This window comes from Ursus arctos, unplaced genomic scaffold (assembly GCF_023065955.2).
Source record: "Ursus arctos isolate Adak ecotype North America unplaced genomic scaffold, UrsArc2.0 scaffold_22, whole genome shotgun sequence".
Classification (NCBI taxonomy): Eukaryota; Metazoa; Chordata; class Mammalia; order Carnivora; family Ursidae; genus Ursus; species Ursus arctos.
In genome coordinates this window covers 38,151,189-38,175,303 of record NW_026622897.1, presented here as the reverse complement: position 1 = coordinate 38,175,303, position 24,115 = coordinate 38,151,189, and the positions used below count along the sequence as shown (strand labels likewise).

Genomic DNA, 24,115 nt, shown 5'->3' with positions numbered 1-24,115 from the left:
ATAATGCATGGCACAACAGCATTAAAAGATATGTATATAACAAGAAAGATATGTATATAATTGAGATGGGTTAAGAATTGAAAGAAAAGTGAGAGGACTTTATGTGACTGCAGGTAATGGTTTTATTTGCTTACTAGGAACAGAACTTATTAAGAGGTAATTTTGAAAAAATGTCTACTGAATGAGAAAAGTACTTATTTGAGAGTATTTCTGGGTAAACTACTAACTAGGTGAAAGTTGATCAGCTTTTTTTTTAAAGTATTTATTTATTTATTTATTTATTTATTTATTATTTATTATTTATTTGTTTGAGAAAGAGAAAGGGCACAAGTTGGGAAAGGGAGAGGGACAAACAGACTTTGCACTGAGTGGGGAGCTCTACAAGGGCTTGATCCCAGGACCCACAGATCATGATATGATGCTTAATCTACTGAGCCAAGCAGGTGGCCCTGAGTTAGCTTTTTAACTCAGAAATATTGAAGCGTGAGCTGACAAGAAAGTACATTCATATTTGATAGGTTAGGCTGTAGGAGATGGAAATTTCCACTCCTGTGTCTATTTTAGGTAGGTTTATTATAATGTGGAAAAATTTCAAGTGCAAACATTAATTCAGTAAGTTGATTTATAGTGTGCTACATTTAGCGGATATGTAAAGAGTAAGTTCCCAGATTCCTTAGATCTTGTGTATTTCTGTTAATATTGTGCTTTGGGAATTTGAGTGCAGAACAAATAGTGGGCTCTTGCTCGCTTTGGAAGACAGTGAATTATGATCACTTAAGTCTCTCTCTTTGTGTTACAAACTTCCCAGACCAAAGTTTGAAACTAGAAAAGTTTGAAACTAGGAAACTAGAATGTGAAAAAGTAAAATCCATTCAGGCCCAAACATGCTCAGTTTGGGAAGCCTATTCCACTGGATGGAATCTTTGGCCATAGTACTTAAATAGTGAAGTGCTAGTGTTCTACCAAGGGTGTAACTCTCTGAGACAGTGAGACTTAGCCTCAGAAAGGCCTTTCATGTAAGGATGATAATGGTTGATATCCCATGATGAGAGTGTGCTTTACCTTGGAGTGTTGTCTTTACCTTGGAGTGTTGTCTTGCTTACCATTAGGTAAGAGCTGTATGGGTAAATATTAAATGTTTCTTTTCAAGTCGTAAAATAGGTTTTTGCAATCACATCATAAAACTTCAGTATACCCTGCTTGTGTTCCCTCTCTCGCTGGCTGTCTCTATCTCTGTTGAATAAATAAATAAAATCTTTAAAAAAAAAAAAAAGGGGCGCCTGGGTGGCACAGCGGTTAAGCGTCTGCCTTCGGCTCAGGGCGTGATCCCGGCGTTATGGGATCGAGCCCCACATCAGGCTCCTCTGCTATGAGCCTGCTTCCTCCTCTCCCACTCCCCCTGCTTGTGTTCCCTCTCTCGCTGGCTGTCTCTATCTCTGTTGAATAAATAAATAAAATCTTTAAAAAAAAAAAAAACTTCAGTATAGTAAGAATTAGAGCATGAAAAGAAACTACATATTTTTCCTGTTTATTTACTTAGAAATTGCATACCTAGAATCTTCAGTTCAGCACTCGCATAAATGGCTCCGTATTTATTTTCAGCTAAACACTGATACATTCCAGCATCCGACTGATTCACACTGTGGATCATCAATAATCCATTAACCATCTCAATCCTATTCTGTAATAAAATTAAAAAAGTAGATATAGAAAGTGAATAAATCATACAGATTTTGCAGTTATTCTCTCCTAAACCAAGGGAAAAAAGCCTCCAATGAATGAAGTTGAACATTAATTGACAATTTAGCAATACAAATTTATGTATGGTTCATTATTTTATGATAAAATGTCTTTTGTAAATTATAACTATTTCTTGGTCATAAAAGATATTATAACTGTATTTTCCTGTAGTTATTCTTTTGAGTTTTGTTTCAGTTTTGTTTTTATACTGAGCAGCTTTTTTTCGGTATACTAGTTCAGCTTGTGAAGTATAGTCAGCAGATGAAGCTTTTATTTGAATTCACTTCACAGAAGAAGAAGGGGTTTACATGTGGCCTTTGGTAAAAATTGTGGCTGTAGACAAGTGTGACAAAGTTAAAAATAGCCCAAGTCAAAACAAGAATCCCTTTACAATATTAATATAGTAAGGAATTTGTCTTTTTCTCACTTCCCAACAAATTCAGAAAAAAAAAACTGCCTTGCAACTGGAGTCTGTATAAAATTATTGGTCAAAAAATATTAACTTCATTATCAGACAAAATTTAATACAGAAGTAAAAAAACTGAGCATGTGCAAATTGAGGTCAAATGAGGCCAAGAGCACATTTCAAAAATGCGTTTGAAATTTAAAATGTTGTTAAACAACTAGATGTCTTGTCTACTTAATGCCAAACAAATCCTTCTTTTACTTTAGCAAGCAGTGCTTTAACTATCAACAGAGATGCCAAGTAATTTTACATAATTTTCAAAATAAACCTAGTCACTTTGCAGAAGTATTATCTGCCAGTAGAATTTACTTTTCTTGGATGCTGAAAGTAGAAAATATGACCAGTGTATTCCTTTCTCAAGGTTTATCTAGAAAATTAGAGAGAAAGAGACAATGAATCAATGTCTCAGGATTCTCATGCCTCAGTTTCTTTTATTGGCCCTATAGCTCTTTGTATTTGTGTATTTCTTTTGTGTAATTGTGTTTTGTTTGGGCCTAACTGGTTTTAGAATAATGGAATATTGCAACTGGATGGAACTGTGGGGATCATCTGATCCAATCTCTTCATTTTACAAAGGAGCAAACTGAAACCCAAAGAGGTAAATGACAGACAAGAGGCCTCTTGGTAGTGGCAGGACCTGGACAGAACCTATGTTTAGAATTTCAACTTTATATACCACCCCTCTATTTTGGCCATACATAGTGAACTATTCTCCCTTTACTTTCCTTCCTGCAAAGGCCACAACAAGAGAGTTAGCTAAAATTATTATCATTATTCTAAAATTAAATAGTAGTTGATTCCAAAAACATCCAGAAGATTTACTAAAAAGATATTTAAGTCTTTTAAATCCTATTAAGTAGGAGGTCACAGAACAAACCTGTCCAAGATACAGAAGGCTAGGATTCTATTATGGTCTCATCTCTCACATTAGATACGTGACCTTGGGCAAGTCACTTTACCCCCTGGGCCTTAACTCCACTATCTGCAAGGGGATAACAACAAGCTAGATGATATCTAATAGCCAGCTAAAAATAGCAATGACTCTATGACAATAATTGATATTTTCCTACGAATTTATAAGATTGAATAAAATTTAAAGAAACAATGTATTACTCAAAAAAGTAATGAGGTAATTAGGGACACCTGGGTGGCTCAGTAGTTAAGCGTCTGCCATTGGCTCAAGTTATGATCCCAGGGTCCTGGGATCGAGCCCTGCATCAGGCTCCCTGCTCAGCAGGAAGCCCGCTTCTCCCTCTCCCACTCCCCCTGCTGGTGTTCCCTCTCTCACTGTGTGTCTCTGTCTGTCCAATAAATAAACAAAATCTTTAAAAAAAAGTAATGAGGTAATTAAAAATTATTTTATTTTATATCTGTTATAGTTCTCATTTCAAATACATAAATAAGAAATGACTTTCCATAAGACAAAAAGAGGATAGTTTGTCCTGTGTGAAATCCTGTTAAAATTATACAAGAACAGGTTAACAGTTACCAGTAGTACCTGAGGCAAAAGGGGCATGCCATTCTTCAGCCAACGGTATGTGGGTCGGGGTTTTCCAGTAGACTTACATTCCCATCGGAGAGGGCTCCCACTGTCCAACTGAGTATCATTCAGTTTTTCCACCCAGTGTGGATAAGCTATAAGAGTTTAAGCATTAAAGAAAGGTGATTTCATTCCTCAAACACATTAGCAAATGCAAAATTCATATGGAAGTATTCCTTGCATTAAAAAGTTACCAATATTCGTAATTGTAGGTATTTGGAAGAAGTATAACATTGCATTTTACACAGAACTCAAAGTAAAAAGATATAGCAATGACAAGATTTTGACAATTTAAAACACTTTCACAAGCTAGATCAAGTATATCTTACAGTTTTACCCAGTTTACAGCAAGTGGCTACAGTATCTACAAGGTATCAGACCTTGTTCAGTAAGAAATCAGGTACTTAGAGACATCATTTTTTCCAGGTATTGGGGCAGCGTTAGCACAAACTGAAATAATACAACATGTATATTTACTGAGTAATTGCTTTGTTTCTTTATTTATGTTTTTCCTAAAAGAACCTGAATGACATAGGAAAAATAAGTTTGTAAATTCAAATTTCACTTGGTGTAAATTTTTCTATATTTACTAGCATTCTTCCAAAACTTTTTATTTTTTTATTTTTTCATTTTTTTATTATGTTATGTTAGTCACCATACAATACTTCATTAGTTTTTGATGTAGTGTTCTATGATTCATTGTTTGCATGTAACAACCAGTGCTCATTGCAATATGTACCCTCCTTAATACCCATCACCATGCTAACCCATTTCCCATCCCCCTCCCCTGTGAAACCCTCAGTTTATTTCCTGGAGTCCATAGTCTCTCATGGTTTGTCTCCCCCTCTGATTTCCTCAACTTCATTTTTCCCTTCCTTCTCCTAATGTCCCTCCATGTTAGTCTTTATGTTCCACATATGAGTGAAACCATATGATAATTGACTTTCTCTGCTTGACTTATTTCACTTAGCGTAATCCCCTCAAGTTCTATCCATGTCAGTGTAAATGGGGGGTATTCATCCTTTCTGATGGCTGAGTAATATTCCATTGTGTATATGGACCACATCTTCTTTAAACATTTGACTCTTGAAGGGCATCTTGGCTCTTTCCACAGTTTGGCTATTGTGGACATTGCTGCTATGAACATTGGGGTGCATATGGCCCTTCTTTTCACTACATCTGTATCTTTGGGGTATATACCCAATAGTGTAATTGCTGGGTCTTAAGGTAGCTCTATTTTAACTATCTGAGGAAATTACATTCTGTTTTCCAAAGTGGCTGTACCAACTTGCATTCCTACCAAGAGTGTAAGAGGGTTCCCCTTTCTCCACATCCTCTCCAACATTTATTGTTTCCTCCCTTATTAATTTTTCCATTCTAACTGGTGTAAGGTGGTATCTCAATGTGGTTTTGATTTGAATTTCTCCGATGGCTAATGATGTTGAACATTTTTTCATGTGTCTCTTAGCCATTCATATGTCTTCTTTGGAGAAGTGTCTGTTCATATCTTCTGCCCATTTTTTGACTTGATTATTTGTTTTTTTGGGTGTTGAGCTTGAGAAATTCTTTATAGATCTTGGATACCAACCCTTTATCTGATATGTCATTTGCAAATATCTTCTACCATTCCGTGGTTTGCCTCTTAGTTTTGTTGACTGTTTTCTTTGCTGTGCAGAAGCTTTTCATCTTGATAAAGCCCAAAAGTTCATTTTTGCTTTCGTTTCCCTTGCTTTTGGGGACGTGTCTTAAAAGAAGTTGCTGTGGCCGCTGTCGAAGTGGTTACTTGTAGCTTATGTTCTCCTCTAGGATTTGGATGGATTCCTGTCTCACATTGAGGTTTTTCATCCATTTAGAGTTTATCTTTGTGTATGGTGTAAGAGAATGGTTGAGTTTCATTCTTCTGTACATAGCTGTCCAATTTTCCCAGCTCCATTTATTGAAGAGACTGCCTTTTTTCCATTGGACATTCTTTCCTACTTTGTCGAAGATTAGTTGACCATAGAATTTTGACTGTCCATTTCTGGGGTCTCTGTTCTGTTTCACTGATCTATGTGTCGGTTTTGGTGCCAGTACCATGCTGTCTTGGTGATCAAAGCTTTGTAATATAGCTTGAAATCAGGCAACGTGATGCCCTAACTTTGTTTTTCCTTTTCAACATTCCTTGGCAATTCGGGGTCTTTTCTGGTTCCATATAAATTTTAGGATTGTTTGTTCCAGCTCTTTGAAAAATGCCATTGCTATTTTGATTGGGATAGCATTGAAAGTATAGATGGCTCTGGGCAGCATAGACATTTTAACAATATTTGTTCTTCCAATCCATGAGCATGGGATGTTTTTCCCATCTTTTTGTGTCTTCTTCAATTTCTTTCATAAGTGTTCGGTAGTTTCTGGAGTATAGATCTTTTACCTCTTTGGTTACGTTTATTCCGAGGTATCTTATGGTTTTTGGTGCTATTGTAAATGGAATTGATTTCCTAATTTCTCTTTCTACATTTACATTGTTAGTGTATAAGAAAGCAACTGACTTCTGTGCATTGATTTTGTAACCTGCCACATTACCAAATTGCAGTGTAAGTTCTAGCACTTTGCGGGTCGAGTCTCTTGAGTTTTCCACATAAAGTATCATGTCATCCAAGAAGGGGGAGAGTTTGACTTCTTCTTTGCCAATTTGAATATATTTTATTTCTTTTTGTTGGCTGATTGCTGATGCTAGGACTTCAAATACTATGTTGAACAATAGTGGTGAAAGTGGGCATCCTTGTCCTGTTCTGATCATTGAGAATGATATTTCCTGTGGGTTTTTCCTAGATGGCTTTTATGAAATTGAGGAATGTTCCCTCTATCCCTATACTCTGAAGAGTTTTAATAAGGAAAAGATTCTGTATTTTGTCAAATGCTTTTTCTGCATCAATTGAGAGGACCATATGATTCTTGTCTCTTCTATTGATGTGTTCTATCACACTGATTGATTTGTGAATATCGAACCACACTTGCATCCCAGGAATAAATCCCATCTGGTGGTGATGAATAATCCTTTTAATGTACTGTTGGATACTATTGGCTAAGATCTTGTTGAGAATTTTGGCATCCATATTCATCAGGGAGATCTGTTTGTAATTCTCCTTTTTGGTGGGGTCTTTGCCTGGTTTTGGGGTCAAGGTAATGCTAGCCCCAGAATGAGTTTGGAAGTTTTCCTTCTGTTTGTATTTTTTGCAACAGCTTCAGGTATGAATAGGTATTATTTCTTTGAATGTTTGGTAGAATTCCCCTGGGAATCCATCAGGCCCTGGACTCTTGTTTTTTGGGAGGTTTTTGACCACTGCTTCAATTTCATTACTGGGTATTTGACTATTCAGATTGTCAGTTTCTTCCTGTTTCAGTCTTGGTAGTTTATAGGTTTCCAGGAAGGCATCCATTTCTTCTAGGTTGCTTAATTTATTGGCATTTAGTTATTGATAAAAATTTATAATAATTGTTTTTATTTCCTTGGTAGTTAGTCTCCCCTTTCATTCATAATTTTATTAATTTGGGTCCTTTCTCTTTTCTTTTGGGTATGTTTGGCCAGTGGTTTATCACTTTCAATGTGAATGGCCTAAACGTTACCATGAAATGGCAGAGTGGCAGATTGGATAAAAAGACATGACCCATCCATTTGCTGTCTACAAGAGACTCATTTTGAGCCTAAAGACACATCCAGATTGAAAGTGAAGGAATAGAGAACCATTATTCATGCTAACGGACCTCAAAAGAACACTGGGGTAGCAATTCTCATATCAGACAAAATAGATTTTAAGCTAATGACTGTAGTAAGAGATACAGAGGTACACTATATCATTCTTAAAGGGTCTATCCAATAAGAAGATGTAACAATTGCAAACTTCTATGTCCCCAACATAGGAGCAGTTAACTACATAAACCAACTGTTAACCAAAATAAAGAATCATATTGCTAATAATATATTAACAGTAGGAGACCTCAACACTCCACTCTCAGCAATTGACAGATCATCTGAGCAGAAGACCAACAAAGAAATAAGAGCTTTGAATGACACACCAGACCAGATGGACTTCATAGATATGTACAGAACATTCCACCCTAAAACAACAGAATACTCATTCTTCTCAAATGCACATGGAGCTTTCTCTAGAATAGACCACATACTGGGTCACAAATCAGGTCTCAACAGATACCAAAAGATTGAGATTATTGACCTCATATTTTCAGACCACAATGCCTTGAAATTGGAACTCAATTGCAAGAAAAAATTTGGAAGGAATTCAAACACTTGGAACATAAAGATCATCATGCGAAAGAATGTTTGTGTCACTAGGAACCTAAAGAAGAACTTGAAAGATTCATGGAAACCAATGAGAATGAAAGCACATTGGTTCAAACCTATGGGATACTGCAAAGGTGATCCTAAGGGAGAAATACATAACCATCCAAGCCTCACTCAAAAAAATAGAAAAATCCTGAATACACAAGCTAACTTTATACCTTAAAGAACTGGAGAAAGAACAACAAATAAAGCCTCAGCCAAGTAGAAGAAGAGAAATATTTAAGATTAGAGCAGAGATCAATGAATTAGAAACCAGAAATACAGTAGAGCAGATCAAGGAAACTAGAAGTTGGTTCTTTGAAATAATTAATACATTCAAAAACTTTTAAAAATGTTTCAAAATTACAAGAGAAAAATTACTTTATCAAGAAAGAGATAATGTAATTGTTTAAAATCTGTAGGATACAGAACAGTGTCTTTAGTGGCTAAATTTTGAAATAAAAATACTGAAAAACAAGTGACTATCTGTCCACAAATACTCTGTTTTAAACAACTAAAACAATCACTATGAAAAAATATTGAACTGAATGAATTGTTTCTCTTTAGGAATGTTTTTGAAATAAACCAATAACAATTTACTTTGTGATCATGAGGACTTTGATCATTGATTCATTCATCTCATACTATTTTGTCCTTTCTTAGTCTTAGAAGTTATTCGGTATATAGAAGCATCTATGTCTTACATTTTTTTTTAAGAGTTTATATTGTGGTAGAGGAAATCTAAAGTCAGTGCTACAGGATATGATAGCACAAGAAAGGAAAAAAGATGTACTGATGGAAAATGCACATGAATACTGTAATAGTGGGTCTAAAGGGACAACGGATGTCCAAAACCTACTAGTTTAGAAGGGAGGAGAAGGAGCAAGAGAAAAGGAACTCTCTCATTTATTAAATTCTAGTTTTAGGCACTGAGCTACATTATCAATTAATCCCTGTAATATTGATCTTTAAAACAAACATATTTAATTTTATGAATCGGGAAACTTTGGTTCAGGGAGGTTAAAAAAATTTACCCAAGGTCAAACAGTTAGTAAGGGATAGTAACCACTTTCAAAGTCAGATATTTCTGACTTCAGACAGCATACATTTCTCTCATTCCACTCTGGCAGATTCAAAAATGAATTGGAAGCATTTATTGCATTTGTAATGTGTTTTGCCTTCTACTGGTCTTTAAACTGGAATTTTGTTTTCAGTAGCCCATTGGTCTTCCAGGCAATATAGTTTGGTCTTTAAGGAGCCTTACTTTGGCATAGTCAGAATTTGTAGACCTTTGAACACACTCGTGATTCAACTTCAAGCCTAGGAGCTGTCAAGCAAAAATCTTACCACCATGATCTTCAAATATTAATTCTGACTTGCTTCTAAAACCATTCCCTTTATAATTTTCTGTCATATATTCTAAAAATACTGATAGGAATTGTAAGATACAAAAGCAATATTAAACTCTACTTTCTCATTAGGACTTTCTGTATACTTTCCTATTCTACTTTACCAGTTTATTTCATACTACTCATGACCCTTGTAATCTAAGTAAATCTAAGTATACAGGTGTGCTATCTCCCAAGCACACTATGTATCTTCTTCAAATTTTTAAATCCACGTGGAATGTTCTCCTTCTCTTCATTGTCTCTTTTAGTTATACTAATAATTCACCATTTAGTCTAAATTATATAAGGTTTATTAACTCTAAACTCAAAAGGGAGTCATCCACACCTTCTTTGGACATGTTTAGTTCTTAATCACTTGGAAAATAATCACCATAGTAGCTTGTTACTCCTGTTGCTGACTTAAACTGCTATTGGATTTTTTAGTTGTTTATAGTTTGACACCCATCTAGATAACAAGATTATCAAAAGCAAAGTTGATATGACAGGTACATTTATTTTAGACATAACACTGACCCACATATAAAATTAATTATAAGATATTGGTTAGTTATATATGTATATTTTTATGTTTTTATTTTAGGTTAGTTGTATTTGATATGTCCCTTAATGCACTATAATTCATGCTGGTAGATGCAGCTAATGGGAGTTAAATAGAAATTGAAAAGAGATCTTAAAAAGTTACTAAAATGGGGGTGCCTGGGTGGCTCAGTCATTAAGCGTCTGCCTTTGGCTCAGGGTATGATCCCAGAGTCCTGGGATCGAGCCCTGCGTCGGGCTCCTTGCTCTGCTGGAGCTGCTTCTTCCTCTCCCACTCCCCCTGCTTGTGTTCCCTCTCTCACTGGCTGTCTCTCTATTTCTGTCAAATAAATAAATAAATAAAATCTTTAAAAAATAAATAAATAAAAAATAAAAAGGCACTAAAATGAAAAATTAGGAAAGAAAGGATTATTAGAATAAAAATAGATTGTGTCATCTAGGAAATAAGAAAAATTAGAAATCAAAATAACATTTCTTCAAACATATTTTAGATTACTCTATAAAATTGGCCTAATTTAGAGTCCTTATTCCACAATGAATTTGTCATAGGAACCAACAATTGATGAATGAAATTAAAAAGAAATAATTTCTCCTTCCTTTTCTTCTTCAAATATTTATTGGACACCACTATTGGCACAATGTTTAACACTGAGAATATCAATATGTTACAGTGTGTGTTTGCTGTCAGCTCAAAATCTAGTAGATGAGACAGACATGCAATTAAAATAGTCAAATTCACTCTACTAACAATTCTACAAATAAAAAATGGCCTATAATAGGCCCCTAGAATTAAATAAACAAAAAACTAGTAACTTCTTGATCTATCTTTTGTTAGGCCGCCTATTTTAGGGGGTAAAAGAATGGCACTTTAAATCCAGATGCTGTTACACTCTCACCAGATGCAGTGCATATTGATAACTATTTATGTAATACATTTGAGCTTGAGATCAGTCTCCAGGTAACATTTTTAAAAACACTAAGCAGATGTGCATAAAGAAACTCTTGCTTATTATCTCTTGTCATTAGAAATTCTCAAAACCCCTATTGATAAATGCTAATTGTTATTGGCCTCCTTCATTGCTCCTGTATTTTAAAGTGTTGAAGAGTGAACATATTTAAGCACACAAATCATTATCAATACTAGGATTCTCATCTGTGGGCCAGTGAGGGATAACATGGTATCCTGGAAAGATTATACAGTTGGTGGTAAATGTAAGTTCAAATCCAATGCTACCCAGTCCTTGCTCTAATATGTGACTATGAATGAGTTACTTTAATGAGTATTATCTGTAAGCTATAGATGGTAATTTCTATTCAATTGGCTACTATGATGATATGCTGGTTGTAAATACTGTTTACTTTATCTCCTCAATCTATTGCTCATGCATTAACATGAACTTCATTTTCTATCAACTGTGAATATATATATAGTATCATTGTCATAACAACAAAACTCAAGGTGAGATACATTTTCCAAAGAAATAGGACTGAAAAAAATTTTCTTCATGTATGTAATTTTCAATCAGGAATATATAATTTTGTATTAACTTCTATGGTAAATATTTAGTGTATTTCAGTGGCTAAAATCTTTTTTTAAGGGATTTTATTTATTTATTTGAGAGAGAGAGAGAAGAGGGAAGGGCAGGGGAACAAGCAGACTCCCTGCTGAGTGTGGAGGAGCCTGACATGGGGCTCGATCCCAGGACCCTGAGATCATGATCTGAGCCAAAGTCAGACAGTTAACCAACTGTGCCACTCAGGCACCCCAGTAGCTAAAATACTTTTTAAATCACACCTAATATAGAAAAACACAACTCTGGAGAAAAGAAAAACAGAGAATGAGAACTAATCGTGAAGATTTTCATTTGTCTCTAATATTAATAAAAGTTGAGTAAACAGGAATTAACTATTCTCCATCCATTCTTATCCCATGCCTTAGCTCAACTCCTCAATATTTCACTCAGAGGCTTATAGTTGGAGGCCAGATTCTGGTGTTACTGCCAGTTCTAAGGTGGAATCTGGTTTTATAGCTTATTATTAATGGGACATATAGTAATAAGCTCCTTAAACTTTCTAGGCCTTGTTTTCCCCATCTGTCAAGCAGGATTACTAATTTCTGAGGGTTATTGTAAGTTAATGCATGTAAAGTACCTAGTAGTTGCAGTAGTGCCTAAAACAAGTTCCTGGCAACTATTTGTTCCCTTCATTAGTCCCTTAATCTCTCCCTACTTTCATTTCTTTATTTATTTTTCATGGTACAAAAGTATTTAATAAGCACATCAGTACAGAAACACGCAGAGCCTCTAGCTCATCCTTTAAGACTATAAGAGCCAAGTGAAAAGTCAGTACAGACTTATTTTTACATATATATAAATATGTAAAAATACATATATATGTAATATATATATTACACATTGGGAACTGAACTATTACATTTTCTTCTTTTTAAAAAGATTTGTGACATCTGTGTTTTTTGGTCAGTAATGTTTTATCAAACATGGTACTAAATTAAAGTAGACAGATTAACAGGAAAGCTGTTTGTTCTCTCCTACTAGAGCTTAGCTAGACCAGTGGAACACCACCATGGTAGGAAGATTTTGACAGGGTGAAGAAACTGCAGAGCCCCTACCCCAACAGAAAACCTAATGAACTGATTTAGACAGAAAGGGTTTAAACAAACCTGTGGAAACACAACACACTATAAGAAAGGGATAGCTTTTATCCTGGACTATGCTTTTAGTCCAGCGTACACATACATTCACGGGTCCCAGTAAAATAGAAACACCAACATAGAAAGCATTTTTGCTTTCATAGTACTAACAGCTAAAAAGCACACAGAACATAATACTCTGATCTTTTGTGAGTAATTCCAAAATTCTATCTGCTAGGTTAGCCTGATTATTCATCTATAAAATTATTTTTTCCAAAATTCTTTTTAAAAATGAATTTATTATTATTATTGATGTTATTATTATTATTATTATTATTATTATTATTATTTTGAGAGAGAGTGTGAGCGAGGAGGGGCAGAGGGAGAAGGAGAGAGAATCTTAAGCAGGCTCCTTGTTCAGCGTGGAGCCCAACACGGGTCTTGATCTCTCCCCTGAGATGATAACCTGAACCAAAATCAAGAGTCAATCGCTTAATCAACTGTGTCACCCAGGAGCCCTCCAAAAATTCTTAAAAGACAGTTATAGAAACAGTGGGACTACGTCAAGACCAGCAGGAGACAGTAATTCAAGAACTACAAATATAATACTAGGAATTGATTTTCATGCATAGCTTTAGGTCAAGGACAGCTCTCAGTTGACTCCTAGAGCCAAGACTAGCTGTGATAGAAGATGCTTCAGAAATCTCAAGAGGGGCAGCTGGCTTGAGTAACACCCTTGATAAATCTCCCAAATAGTAAAAAACCCTTTTTGAGACTGCAAGACTGAAACTGAAAGCTGTGAGTGCACAAAAAGCCAGGTGGGGCATGCAGAGCCTGCTGGGCCAAAGACAGTTGGAGATGCTGGGTTCTTCCAAATGCTGACACACTGACATTGTATATTGGGGAAGAGGCCCTAGGTGGAATGCTGGACTTGGGGTTGTTCCAGGGGAGCCTGACTCAGAGGCCTCTGAGAAAGGCCTGGACTCAGGAAGGAGGACTAGGGTTACTGAACACAAGAAAGTGCTACAGGAGAAATAGGTCTCAGGAGGATCAGATGATTGTCTTTTGACCCACCGATACTTAACATTAATAAAGAATTGCAGAATAAAGTCAGTCTTTCCAATATGAATTCTTCTGTCACATTCTTCTTAGCCAAAACCTTTCCCAGTCTATTGGGCAACACTGAAAGATCTCATTGCCTGGAGGTGGGGCCTAGGGCTGCAGATCTTTCTGGGAAACTGTTATAGAAGGAGATTTACACAAAGCCACCACTAAACAGTTGCTTAAATCCAATCCCTTTCCTTCTTTTAAGGCTTTATATTCCTGAAACACTTCTTTAAAAGCCAGAAAATTGGTAAATGTGAGCAGCATGTCCTGTGTCTGCCACTTCATCTTTATGGTGCTGTAAACTTGTTGGGAAAGCTGCCATGTTAAATCCAAAAATCTGTTTCAGTAGCTGTTCTTCAAAATACTTTTTTTACCAAAGAAATAGATTCATTAAAAACTGGCATATACGTGATTTTATTCTTTTCTGCCTCTCCCTCTGTCGTTCCCCTGGCTTTGTGCTCTCTCACTCTCACTCTCTTTCAGGTAAAAAAATAAAATCTTTAAAAAAAATAAAATACCATATATATATAATACCGTGTATTATAAACAAAATACAAAAGACTATCGAGTAAATAAGCAGTTTTTCTAAGTTTCAATTATTACTAAAATTTTGGGGTCTTTTCCAAGATTTATTTATTTGAGAGAAAGAGAGAGAGAGAGTGCATGTATGTGTGAGCCAGGACGAGGGGCAAAGGGAGAGGGAGGGAGAGAGGGAGAGAAGCAGACTCCCTGCTGAGTGTGGAGCCCCATGTCCCTTGTGGCTTGATCTCTGGACCTGAGCTGAAACCAAGAGTTGGAGGTTTAACTGACTGAGCCACTTTTTATTATTTTACCACCATGGACTTTATGTTATTTGTTGCATTATGTTTATAATATATTATATAATTATAATTATAAATTATAATGAATTATAAATAATAAAATATATGACTTAAATTTATGCCTACCACCTATATCAGCACTTATTTTGTAATGATTTGACAAAAAAAAATAAGACTAGAGAGATTGAAAGGCTGTCTTGGAAATTGGTTCACCATTGAATCTAATATCTAACTGAACACATAAAATATTCCCATAATTACACTTTCCAAAAGAAAGTGAAAAACAGGAAAAATCCTGTATTTTCAGTACTCTGTGAATATCAGCAATTTGGGTAAAAAGTGTCAGCCTCTACTTATTCCAATGGGTGAAGCTCAGGTTATAGAGCTTCCAACAGAAATCCATTCTCCTGAAAGGAGAACATTCCAAGTACAAACCATGGATACAGTAGAATATTCATGTATCATGTTATTCTGTATCAGTTGCCAGTCAAGTGGAAATGCTAGTCAAGATTCTTTCTACTTTCTACAGAGTTTGATGCGTGAGGAGAAATGATCTATGTCAAAGGCAACAGATTTAAAAGTACAAATTGGGTGAATATGCAATAATCAAGATACTTCTCAAAGTGAGGTAGAGCTTGTTGTAATTGTCCCAGTGGTACAGACATAAACTGGGACTATCCAGGCAGAATAGAAAACCACCCTAAATATTGGCTACAGTGAAAGGCCAAATTCTCCAGACACCTTCCCAAACTGTCAGAAATATATACCAGAGTAGCAAGCTGGCCGTTTCTTTTTCTAGCCTACAATCTTGATTATTTTCTATCCAAAATGATGCATGCTTTGGGCAGGTTTGTCCTTACCTGGCCTACAGTGTACATCAAATTATGTGTGACAAGGTGAGCCTACACCTTGTTTCTTAGTAGTGTACTCTCTTAAAGTAAACCAGTAATATTGAGTGAAATCATTTTTTTTTCTATTTTCCTGGAAATAATCATTACTGCTATGAATCAAGTAGTTAGGATGGGGAGGGGTGTGGTAGAGTAGAGCCATATAGGAGCTTCTGTCTCAAACTGTAAATCTCGTGACAACTTAGGTGTGGGCCATTTTTTCACCACACAGAAAGATTTGGAACTTTTCCCAAATAGCCTTAAGAGTAACAGGCACTCGTTGCATTTTTTTGTGTTCTGAGTGGAAAGGTTCTGGTTGAACACTTGTCTTTCAGTATCAGATTTTTATCTGTAGAGACACACTAGTATCACTTCAGACTTTTGAGGATAAACTGATATGATATAAATGTTACTGATATAATTCTAATTGAATCAAACTGATATGATCTGAATGTTAATTATTGTTCACTGTGGTACAGAAGCAACAATTTTTTTTCCCCTATGGACAGTTGACTTAATTATGTAATAAGAAATCATGAACAGTTTGTGAGTTTCATCAAACTATAATACCCATGACCTAAAAATAAACCAGTGCTAGTGTTTCAATCTTACAAACTTCTAAATGACTCTATGTCTTTTCACCAGGATGCTTTTCTCTCTTTAGCCTTTAAAGAAAAGCTTAAGGAAATCTTTGGAAATCTCTTCCTGAATCATCCCAGTAGAATGCAGTAGACTCTGCTCCCATAATTCTTTGCACATGCCTTTATCAAAGCAGACAGCATGCTCTGCTCTAATGTGGGGTTTGTTTTTCATCTAATTCAATGGATCATGAGTTCCTTGAAAGCTCTACTGCTAATATGTAGAGCAATAACAGGCACTTAATAAATATTAATTGAATAAATTAATGAATAAAATGTGCATGGTAGATTCAATAAGTTTGGACTGCTGAAATCCTAAAGGAGTTATTAGAGATAAGGAAAGAAAAGGCAGGTTGAATTCAGATATTAATATTTCAGGCTATTCTTTAAGAGTTCCTTTGAAGGCTTTTTAGGAGAACTGATCTTAAGATGCAGTGACAGTTGTAGCTGCTTGGTGGATTCAGCCAAATATGCAATTTGGATAATTTCATATTGAAAGCATCTGAATTTTCTTATATCAATGCTCTGGACTATAGTATTCCTTTTTTTTTTTTTTGACCGTCTTCATGTAGGAAATAAGAATACTATCGCTTGCCCATTATATTATGCATAATATATCCTATAAAAGCAAATATGAAAAGTAGATACAATTTATGATCCTTAGAAGTAAAGATGAAATTGTAGATATTTTTGAAGTAGGTTTTCCCAATTCTTACATGCAACCTGGTTGGCATTTTGGACAATATAAATGTTTGTAGGTTGTAAAGGATATTTATTTTCTAGATGTATTAATTTAAATCATGGGTCAGCAAACATATCTTTCTGTAAAGGACCAGATAGCAAATATTCTAGGCTTTGCAAATCAGCTACTTAATTCTGTCTCAACTACTTTATTCTGCCACAGCAGAGCAAAAGCTGACATAGACAATATGTAAACAAATGGGTGTGGCTGCATGCCAATAAAATTTTATTTACAAAAAAGTGACTGCTGGGCAGGGTTTAGTTCATGGGCAATAGATTAAAACTCCTGACTCAGGCCAAGGGTAAGAATGAATTAATGAGGTTACAAGAGTTTTAACTTATCAGAGAATGGCTTTGATGACAGGAAAACATCTCATTTTTAAGTGTATCAACTCTCTGTACAAAGAAGCTGATAATTCCTCATTCATTTTTAATTTAAAGCATTTCTGTGTATATGGTAATTTTACATGATGCTTTACCATGCAAAAGAAGTATGATTATAAATTATTACTTGTTTTTTTTTTGTTACCTAACAAACAATATTTAGTTCAAATTAATTTGCATTTTCAGTTTGACTCTTGGGACTAGAGCAATGTGCTTTGCGGAGAGCACTTACTGTATACTTGTAATTGTCCACGGAAGGAATTTTTTCCACGTGAGTTTTCAGCTCTGCACTCATATAGGCCTGCATCATCCAGCTGCACGTTGGGTATTTCCAGCACTGCCTGAGATTTCCGCAGACGTGCCTTACTAGGAATATAACCATTAACTTTCATCCATGTGATTGTTGGAACTGGGCTACAATAAGGAGCAAAAATACCATTAATACACTTTCCACTATTAGGAACATAGATTCTATTATCTGGTAATTTAAGCACTTAATAGGCTGAGTGAAATAAAGTGTAATCACAATTAAGGATCACGTGCTGGTTGATATACTTCACTTTCCATGTGTATTGTCTGGTAAGTAGTTACACTCAAGGCAGATAGCTTCCTTTTCTTTCATATTTCAGTAAAGTAATTCAGAGACAATATTTTATACATTTTAATACATTATGCTTTATTTTAAAAAGATCTTTTAAAATTATTTGAATGGCAAAGTAATTTGATGAAATTATAAAAGTAATTTATGATTATTCGAAGACATTAAAAGACTCATAAACTAAATGAACTAAGAACTCTTTTTACCCCCACCTCCACAAATATCTTCTTTTTGCAACAACAAATACAGTTTACATGTAATCTTCCACTTTGTCTTTATGATGCATATATATACACAAATGATGAGTTATTTTTGTTTTGTTTAAAAAACTAAGTTTTATACTTGATACTTTATAACTAAAAAATCAAATTCAAGATAAACTCCTGACTTATTCTAGTTAATAGCTGCATATTATTTCATTATATAGATGTATCAGAATTTAATGAACCATCCCCTATAGTTAGGCATTAAGTGTAGTCCCAGTTTTTTTTCCTCTTTTTTTTTTGCCACTAAAAAACAATATTGTTCTAAACAACCTTGCACATATATCACATACTATTGCTTTTATTTTCTGCAGCAGACATTCACAAAAGTGGAATTGATGGATCAAAGGGCACCCACATTTTTCATTTTAATAAGTACTGCCAGATTGTTTTTCAATAATATAGTAGCAGTTTCCATATCTATCAGTAACATATGAGGCTGTTTCCCCATATCCTTGCAACCATTTTATGTGATCAATCTGTTTAATTTTTGTCAGTATCAAAAAGTAAAAAATGACATTTTGTTGCTACTTTAATATTTTTCTGAACTCAAAGAAGACTGAACTTTTTTTAGACTTTTATTGGCTATTTGCATCTGCTTTTCTGTGAATTGTTTGCTTGTGTTATTTTCCTATTTTTTCTTTTTTCTTTTTTTTTAAGATTTTATTTATTCATTTGAGAGAGAGAGAGAGAGACAGCCAGCAAGAGAAGGAACACAAGCAGGGGGAGTGGGAGAGGAAGAAGCAGACTCCCAGCAGAGGAGCCTGATGTGGGGCTTGATCCCAGAACGCCGGGATCACGCCCTGAGCCGAAGGCAGACACTTAACAACTGAGCCACGCAGGCGCCCCTATTTTTTCTTTTATTTTTCTATTTGCCTATTTGTATTTTTAAAATTTATTTCTTAGAGTTCATTTGTGTATTAGAGCCACTAAGACTTTGTTTCTCAGAAAAATTCTCCCTCAGTGTACTAGTTTATGATGGCATCTCTAATACACTTTTATGAACGTTTTTGGGGGAAACAAACATATCTATAGTTTCCTTCACAACCTCTATATTTTGTTTGTTTAAAAAACTATCTGTAAACATGTTTATGTCCATATAGTTTGCATTGTTTCTGGCTGTATTTTGTGGGTTTTGTTTGTTTGTTTTTTGTTTTTGTTTTGAATAGTTTGATCTTTAATCCATCTGGATTATATTCATGTTTTGGTGTTAGATAGGGAATATAACTAGTTATTTCAGTGCCATTAAAGTAAAACTCCTTTCTCTACAATATCTGGTATCTTGTCTTTGTCATATAATTGGTCTCACATACTTGAATTTGTTTCAGTCTTCTCAGTTCTGTCCCACTGATTTATTTATTACTATCTATATTTAATGCACTTTATGGTTTGGACCCAGTCTACTTTTTCAATTTGATTTCTCACTACTTCCTTCCATATCTCCTGACCCAGAAACATATCTCTGTGTGTTTCCAATTATATCTGTTAAAATCCTACTAATCCTTTGAGACCCATGCCTCTTTTTCAGCAAAGTCTTTATTTGTGTAGTCTGCAGGGATTTTTTTTCTTTTAAATATAAATGCTTTGTGCATTTTTTATAACTCAAAGCTCTTATAACATTCTACCATAGGTTATAATTCCTAAGTCTAAGGCTTTTTTACACTAATTTTTCCTTATAGAAGGGACAGCAATGTTCACTATTATAAACAATGCTATTATAAACACCTGTGTACTTTGAACACCTTTTTGATTTGTTCCTTAGGAATAAGGCATAGAATTGAAATTCTGGATTAGAGTAGACGGCTTTTCTTGTTTATTCAGGTAGGTACATATATCCAACATCCAAGAAGATTGAGCCTTGCATTTTGGAATAATCCTTACACTGGCATAGCATATCATTCTTTTAATATGTATGAGTATTAATTTGTAATTTTTTTTAAATAGAATTTTTCATCTATATTCAAAGGTGAGATTATTTTTAGTTTATTAGTTTTGTTGGTTTTTGTGTGTGCTTACTTGTTAGTGAGTTAGTGGTTGGTTTGGTTACAAGCTAGTTTTGACAGATTTGGTATCATAATGAGGGATGATAGCTTAGTGAATATGTCAGAATATTCCCCTCTCTCTGATAGCTTAAATAGTAGGGAAATTATATGTTCCTTAGGACACCGATAGGATTTTCAAAAAAAGTCAACTGGGTCTGCCATCATTACTGGAGTTAGTTTTTTGATAATGTTTTTAGTTTCTTCCAGTTTTCCTTAATTGTGTTGTGTTCTGCTTGTGTCAACCTTGGCAATTCATGTTTCCCTAGAAAATCAAGTATTCCATCCCTAACTTCAATATTTTAGCAGTAAGTTGCATAAATAATTGTTTGAAGTTATTAAAAATTCCTTAATCATGAGTGGTTGCACATTGTCATAGTAGTTAAGTGTGGTTTCTATAGCTAGACTTCCTGGGGATAAAAAAGTTCTGCAACTGTATGTTATTTAGTATCTTATTTCTTCAGTTCCCCCAAATGTAAAGTATGGTGGAAATAATATGACCTATTTCAGAGAGTAGTTGTGAACATTAATTATTTAAAGTACTTGGCACAGAACAAACAGGCAAAAAAAATTATAATAATATGATGAAGATGTTTGTATCCCCTTTATAATTTTAGTAGTGTATGTTTTCTCCCCCCCATAACTCCCCCCACCCCCTGGCTTTTTAAGCTTTGCATTTTGGTTGAGTATGGAATTTCAGGAATGCAATTTAGGTTAAAATACAACTGGAACATAAAATGCTATGTGATCTTAGGAAAGTTATCTAAGTTAATGAATCTAATTTCTCCATTTGTAAAATGGACATATTTATTTGCTCCTTCAGAATGTAAATATCTTGAGGGCAGTGGCATTATTTCTCTTGTTCATCAGTATGTTCACAGCATCTCATAGAGTGCTAGGCACATAGAACTTAATAGATGTTTATGAAATAATGATTCTCAATATTATTTTGAGCATTAAGTGATTTATGTTCTTATAAATCACTTAGCAAAACACGTTGCAAATAGTGAGTATCCAATAAATGTTAGATATAATGATTTTTCAAATGATTAACTTTGTTAGATTTTATCTATTTTAATGGTCTTTAAAATAAGAATTTTGAGTTTTTAGCTGTTTTTGTTTGTTTTTGTTTGAATTCAGGAGTTTCCATTATTTTATTATTTATTCCTTTTTCTTGATCAGCACATTTATATTGTACTTCTTTTTGAGCTGAATGACCTATATAGTTATTATTTATGGTTAATAATAAAAGCGTATAAGACTGTCATCCTCTGATATCAAACATAACCACACCCCATGTTTTGATATTTAGAGAGAGTGGGTTGTACCATTTCTGCTTTTTGGAACTTGTTGAATCAATCTTTGTAGCTAAATATAGGATGAATTATTGTGAAAGTTACATGTCTATAAAAAGGTATATTTTATTTATGATAAAAGTTTAGAAATTAGCTCTGATGTATTTTTTGTTAAATTGTGTAATTCAAATATCATTTTAGTGTTTTCCAAATTTTTGAAGAAATTTAACTTTTGTCAAAATAAATCTTGGGTGGAATTTTATTGATCAAAAAGAGCATGTAATTAAAAAGGAATGAGTAGAGAGGTAATATGTCTTAAAGTTCTTTTGCTTTGGGGAGGATGGTTAAGATATTAACTCTAGACTTTAAGAATGCATGGTAAAATTAATAGGGTAATTATTAAAAAAGTATAATTTTCCAAACAAATGTAGCATATAGCAAAGAGCGGGAAGCTCAGCCCTCCCCCAAATCCATTTCATTTTCTCCTGGACACATGTTTGCTTTTTTCCTATGTAAATAGGTATGACCATGATGCTGACCATGATTTCTGACCCCAAAATGTAGTATAATTGTTCCCCCAAAGTCTCTATTCTCTTTCTCTTTTGCCTAGGTGGATATCAATGCCCAGGACAATTTTGGAAGTCAAAGGATGAAGATAGCAGAGACTAGGTCTTTAAATAACTGTGTAGCTCAAAGTGTCAAGCTGCTACCTCACCAGTGCCAATCAATAACTTTCTTTGGATTCTGTGTGAATGATATAGAAATGTTTATCTTGCTAAGACCCTAATATTTGAATGCTTATTATATCTACTAACATTACTTTACTAACATAGAAATTGGCATAAAAATGGGTAACTGTCACAATAGGACATAACATATCTGGAATAGTCAGGATGAAAAAGATAAGGATCTGATACTGGGGAATGAGAAAATGAAGACCCTGTTATGTAGTGGCAAAACAATCTGGTAAAACTTTTATCTTTGATAGTGTGGAAAGGTCATTGATATGCTTACATAGACTAGTGAAGGAGTTAGAAAATAGAATATTAAAAGTGTGTGTGGATTGTTACTAGCTTTATTCATCAAAGTATTAGGAAAATAAGACGAGGTCAGGAAAATACTGGATAGACTGGCAGCAGAATTAATGAGAATAGAAAGGCTGCAAAATGTGAGACCTTGGTCAGTAAAGCAGATTAATTGCAAAAATGGTCTTCTCAACTACTCTCTATATGCGCATCTTTTGCCATGTGATTTTGCAGATTTTATCATTATAAGCTGGAGTCTGTTAACCAATACTTTGAATCTAGGTTGCCTTATGACTTGCTTTGGCTATTAGAATGTAGCTTTCCAAGGATTTGTGTGCTTTTGCTCTTTCTCTTGTGCCCTTGACTTTGCCATGAGAACCATTTAAGTTAGCTTGCAGGAGAATGAGAGAGCACATAGAGCAGGGCCACGTTGTCTAGGCAAAGGACATTCCAGGCCAACCAGCTTCCAATGGACCCTAGAGCTGATCCATTTAGAAGTTAGTTCAGCTGTTATCAGCTCAGTCTGAGTCAAGTCAGCAGAACCACAAAACCAATTTTATTTTGTTATAAATAATAAATGGTTATTGATTTAAGCTGCTAAGTTTTGGGGTGCTTTCTTATGCAGCATTACTCTGGCAATATATAATTGATTAGAACTAGATTAGAAAGTCTCATTTTTTATAGATCCGAGACAGTAGGAAATAAGAATAAAAAGATATACCAAGGGGCCATTAAAAATCAACCCCATGGCAAAGCTAAGGGTTTTGGTCTTCCCAACAGAACCTGGTGGCTTCAAGGTAGCTGCCAGTATATTGAGATAAAAAAGCAGGCTAACGTAATTATTCCTAGGGAGTAACTTTGAATGAAGTTACTAGTAGATGGGATTGAGTGGAAGCAAACAGGTCAGAAGCCAATTAGACATTGAGATAACTGCATTGCCAAAGAAAGCAGGAGTCTGAATTTAAAGCAACAACAGAACACTGAGTATTTGAGCCTGAAAACAAATTTTTAGATTTCCAAATGTAGACCAACAGGAATTTGAGCTGCAAAATTTGAACCTGCAAGGAGGGAATATTCCTCAATACACATTTCAATTATGGCCATGGAATAAAACAAAAAGGGAAATGTCATAGTAGAGCCAAGATACCCTGGAGGGTAAACAAGACAATTTCTTCCAAAGAGTGATTATCAGTGTCTAATTAAGAACTTCCTCATATTCACCCCACACCCAAGGAAGAGGGCCTTTAAAATGAATGATTTTGTAAGAGAATTTATATTTGTGTCATCAGTGACTAGTTTGGTTCTTTCATTCTTTTCTTTTCTGAATGGAATGTTTTCTGTGGATAATCAATTCTTGTTCCACCATATGTAAAGACACAGAATTTATCTTTTAAGTACATATGTTAGAGAATCTGGATAATCCATATCTGGACCTGATGGAGATCTGGAAATCTTGGACACAAGTAGACGCAGAGACCAGATGGGATTTGGTTTGTCTCCCTTGGAAAAAGGGTGAATGCATTCAATGTGTGGGAAGAATTCAAATGTTCTTAACAAGAATAGACTGGCTAAGTGTTCAAAACACACATTCCCTTCCTTCCTGGCATGTAATTAGACCTTATTTTCTAGCAACCCTTAGTCAGGGGCATGTGATTGA

At 34.7% G+C, this 24,115-nt stretch overlaps 1 protein-coding gene across 1 annotated transcript in view; it reads right to left on the bottom strand.

Annotated features, from left to right (window-relative positions):
• CNTN5 (contactin 5) overlaps window positions 1-24,115 on the bottom strand; it is a 1,310,719-nt gene that overhangs the window by 303,545 nt on the left and 983,059 nt on the right. The window contains exons 10-12 of the mRNA XM_026505289.3: window positions 17,471-17,652; window positions 3,705-3,841; window positions 1,552-1,681 (exon numbers count right to left, since the gene is read on the bottom strand). Of these exons, the coding sequence (XP_026361074.3) occupies window positions 1,552-1,681; window positions 3,705-3,841; window positions 17,471-17,652 (449 nt within the window). The remainder of the gene's footprint in view (window positions 1-1,551; window positions 1,682-3,704; window positions 3,842-17,470; window positions 17,653-24,115) is intronic.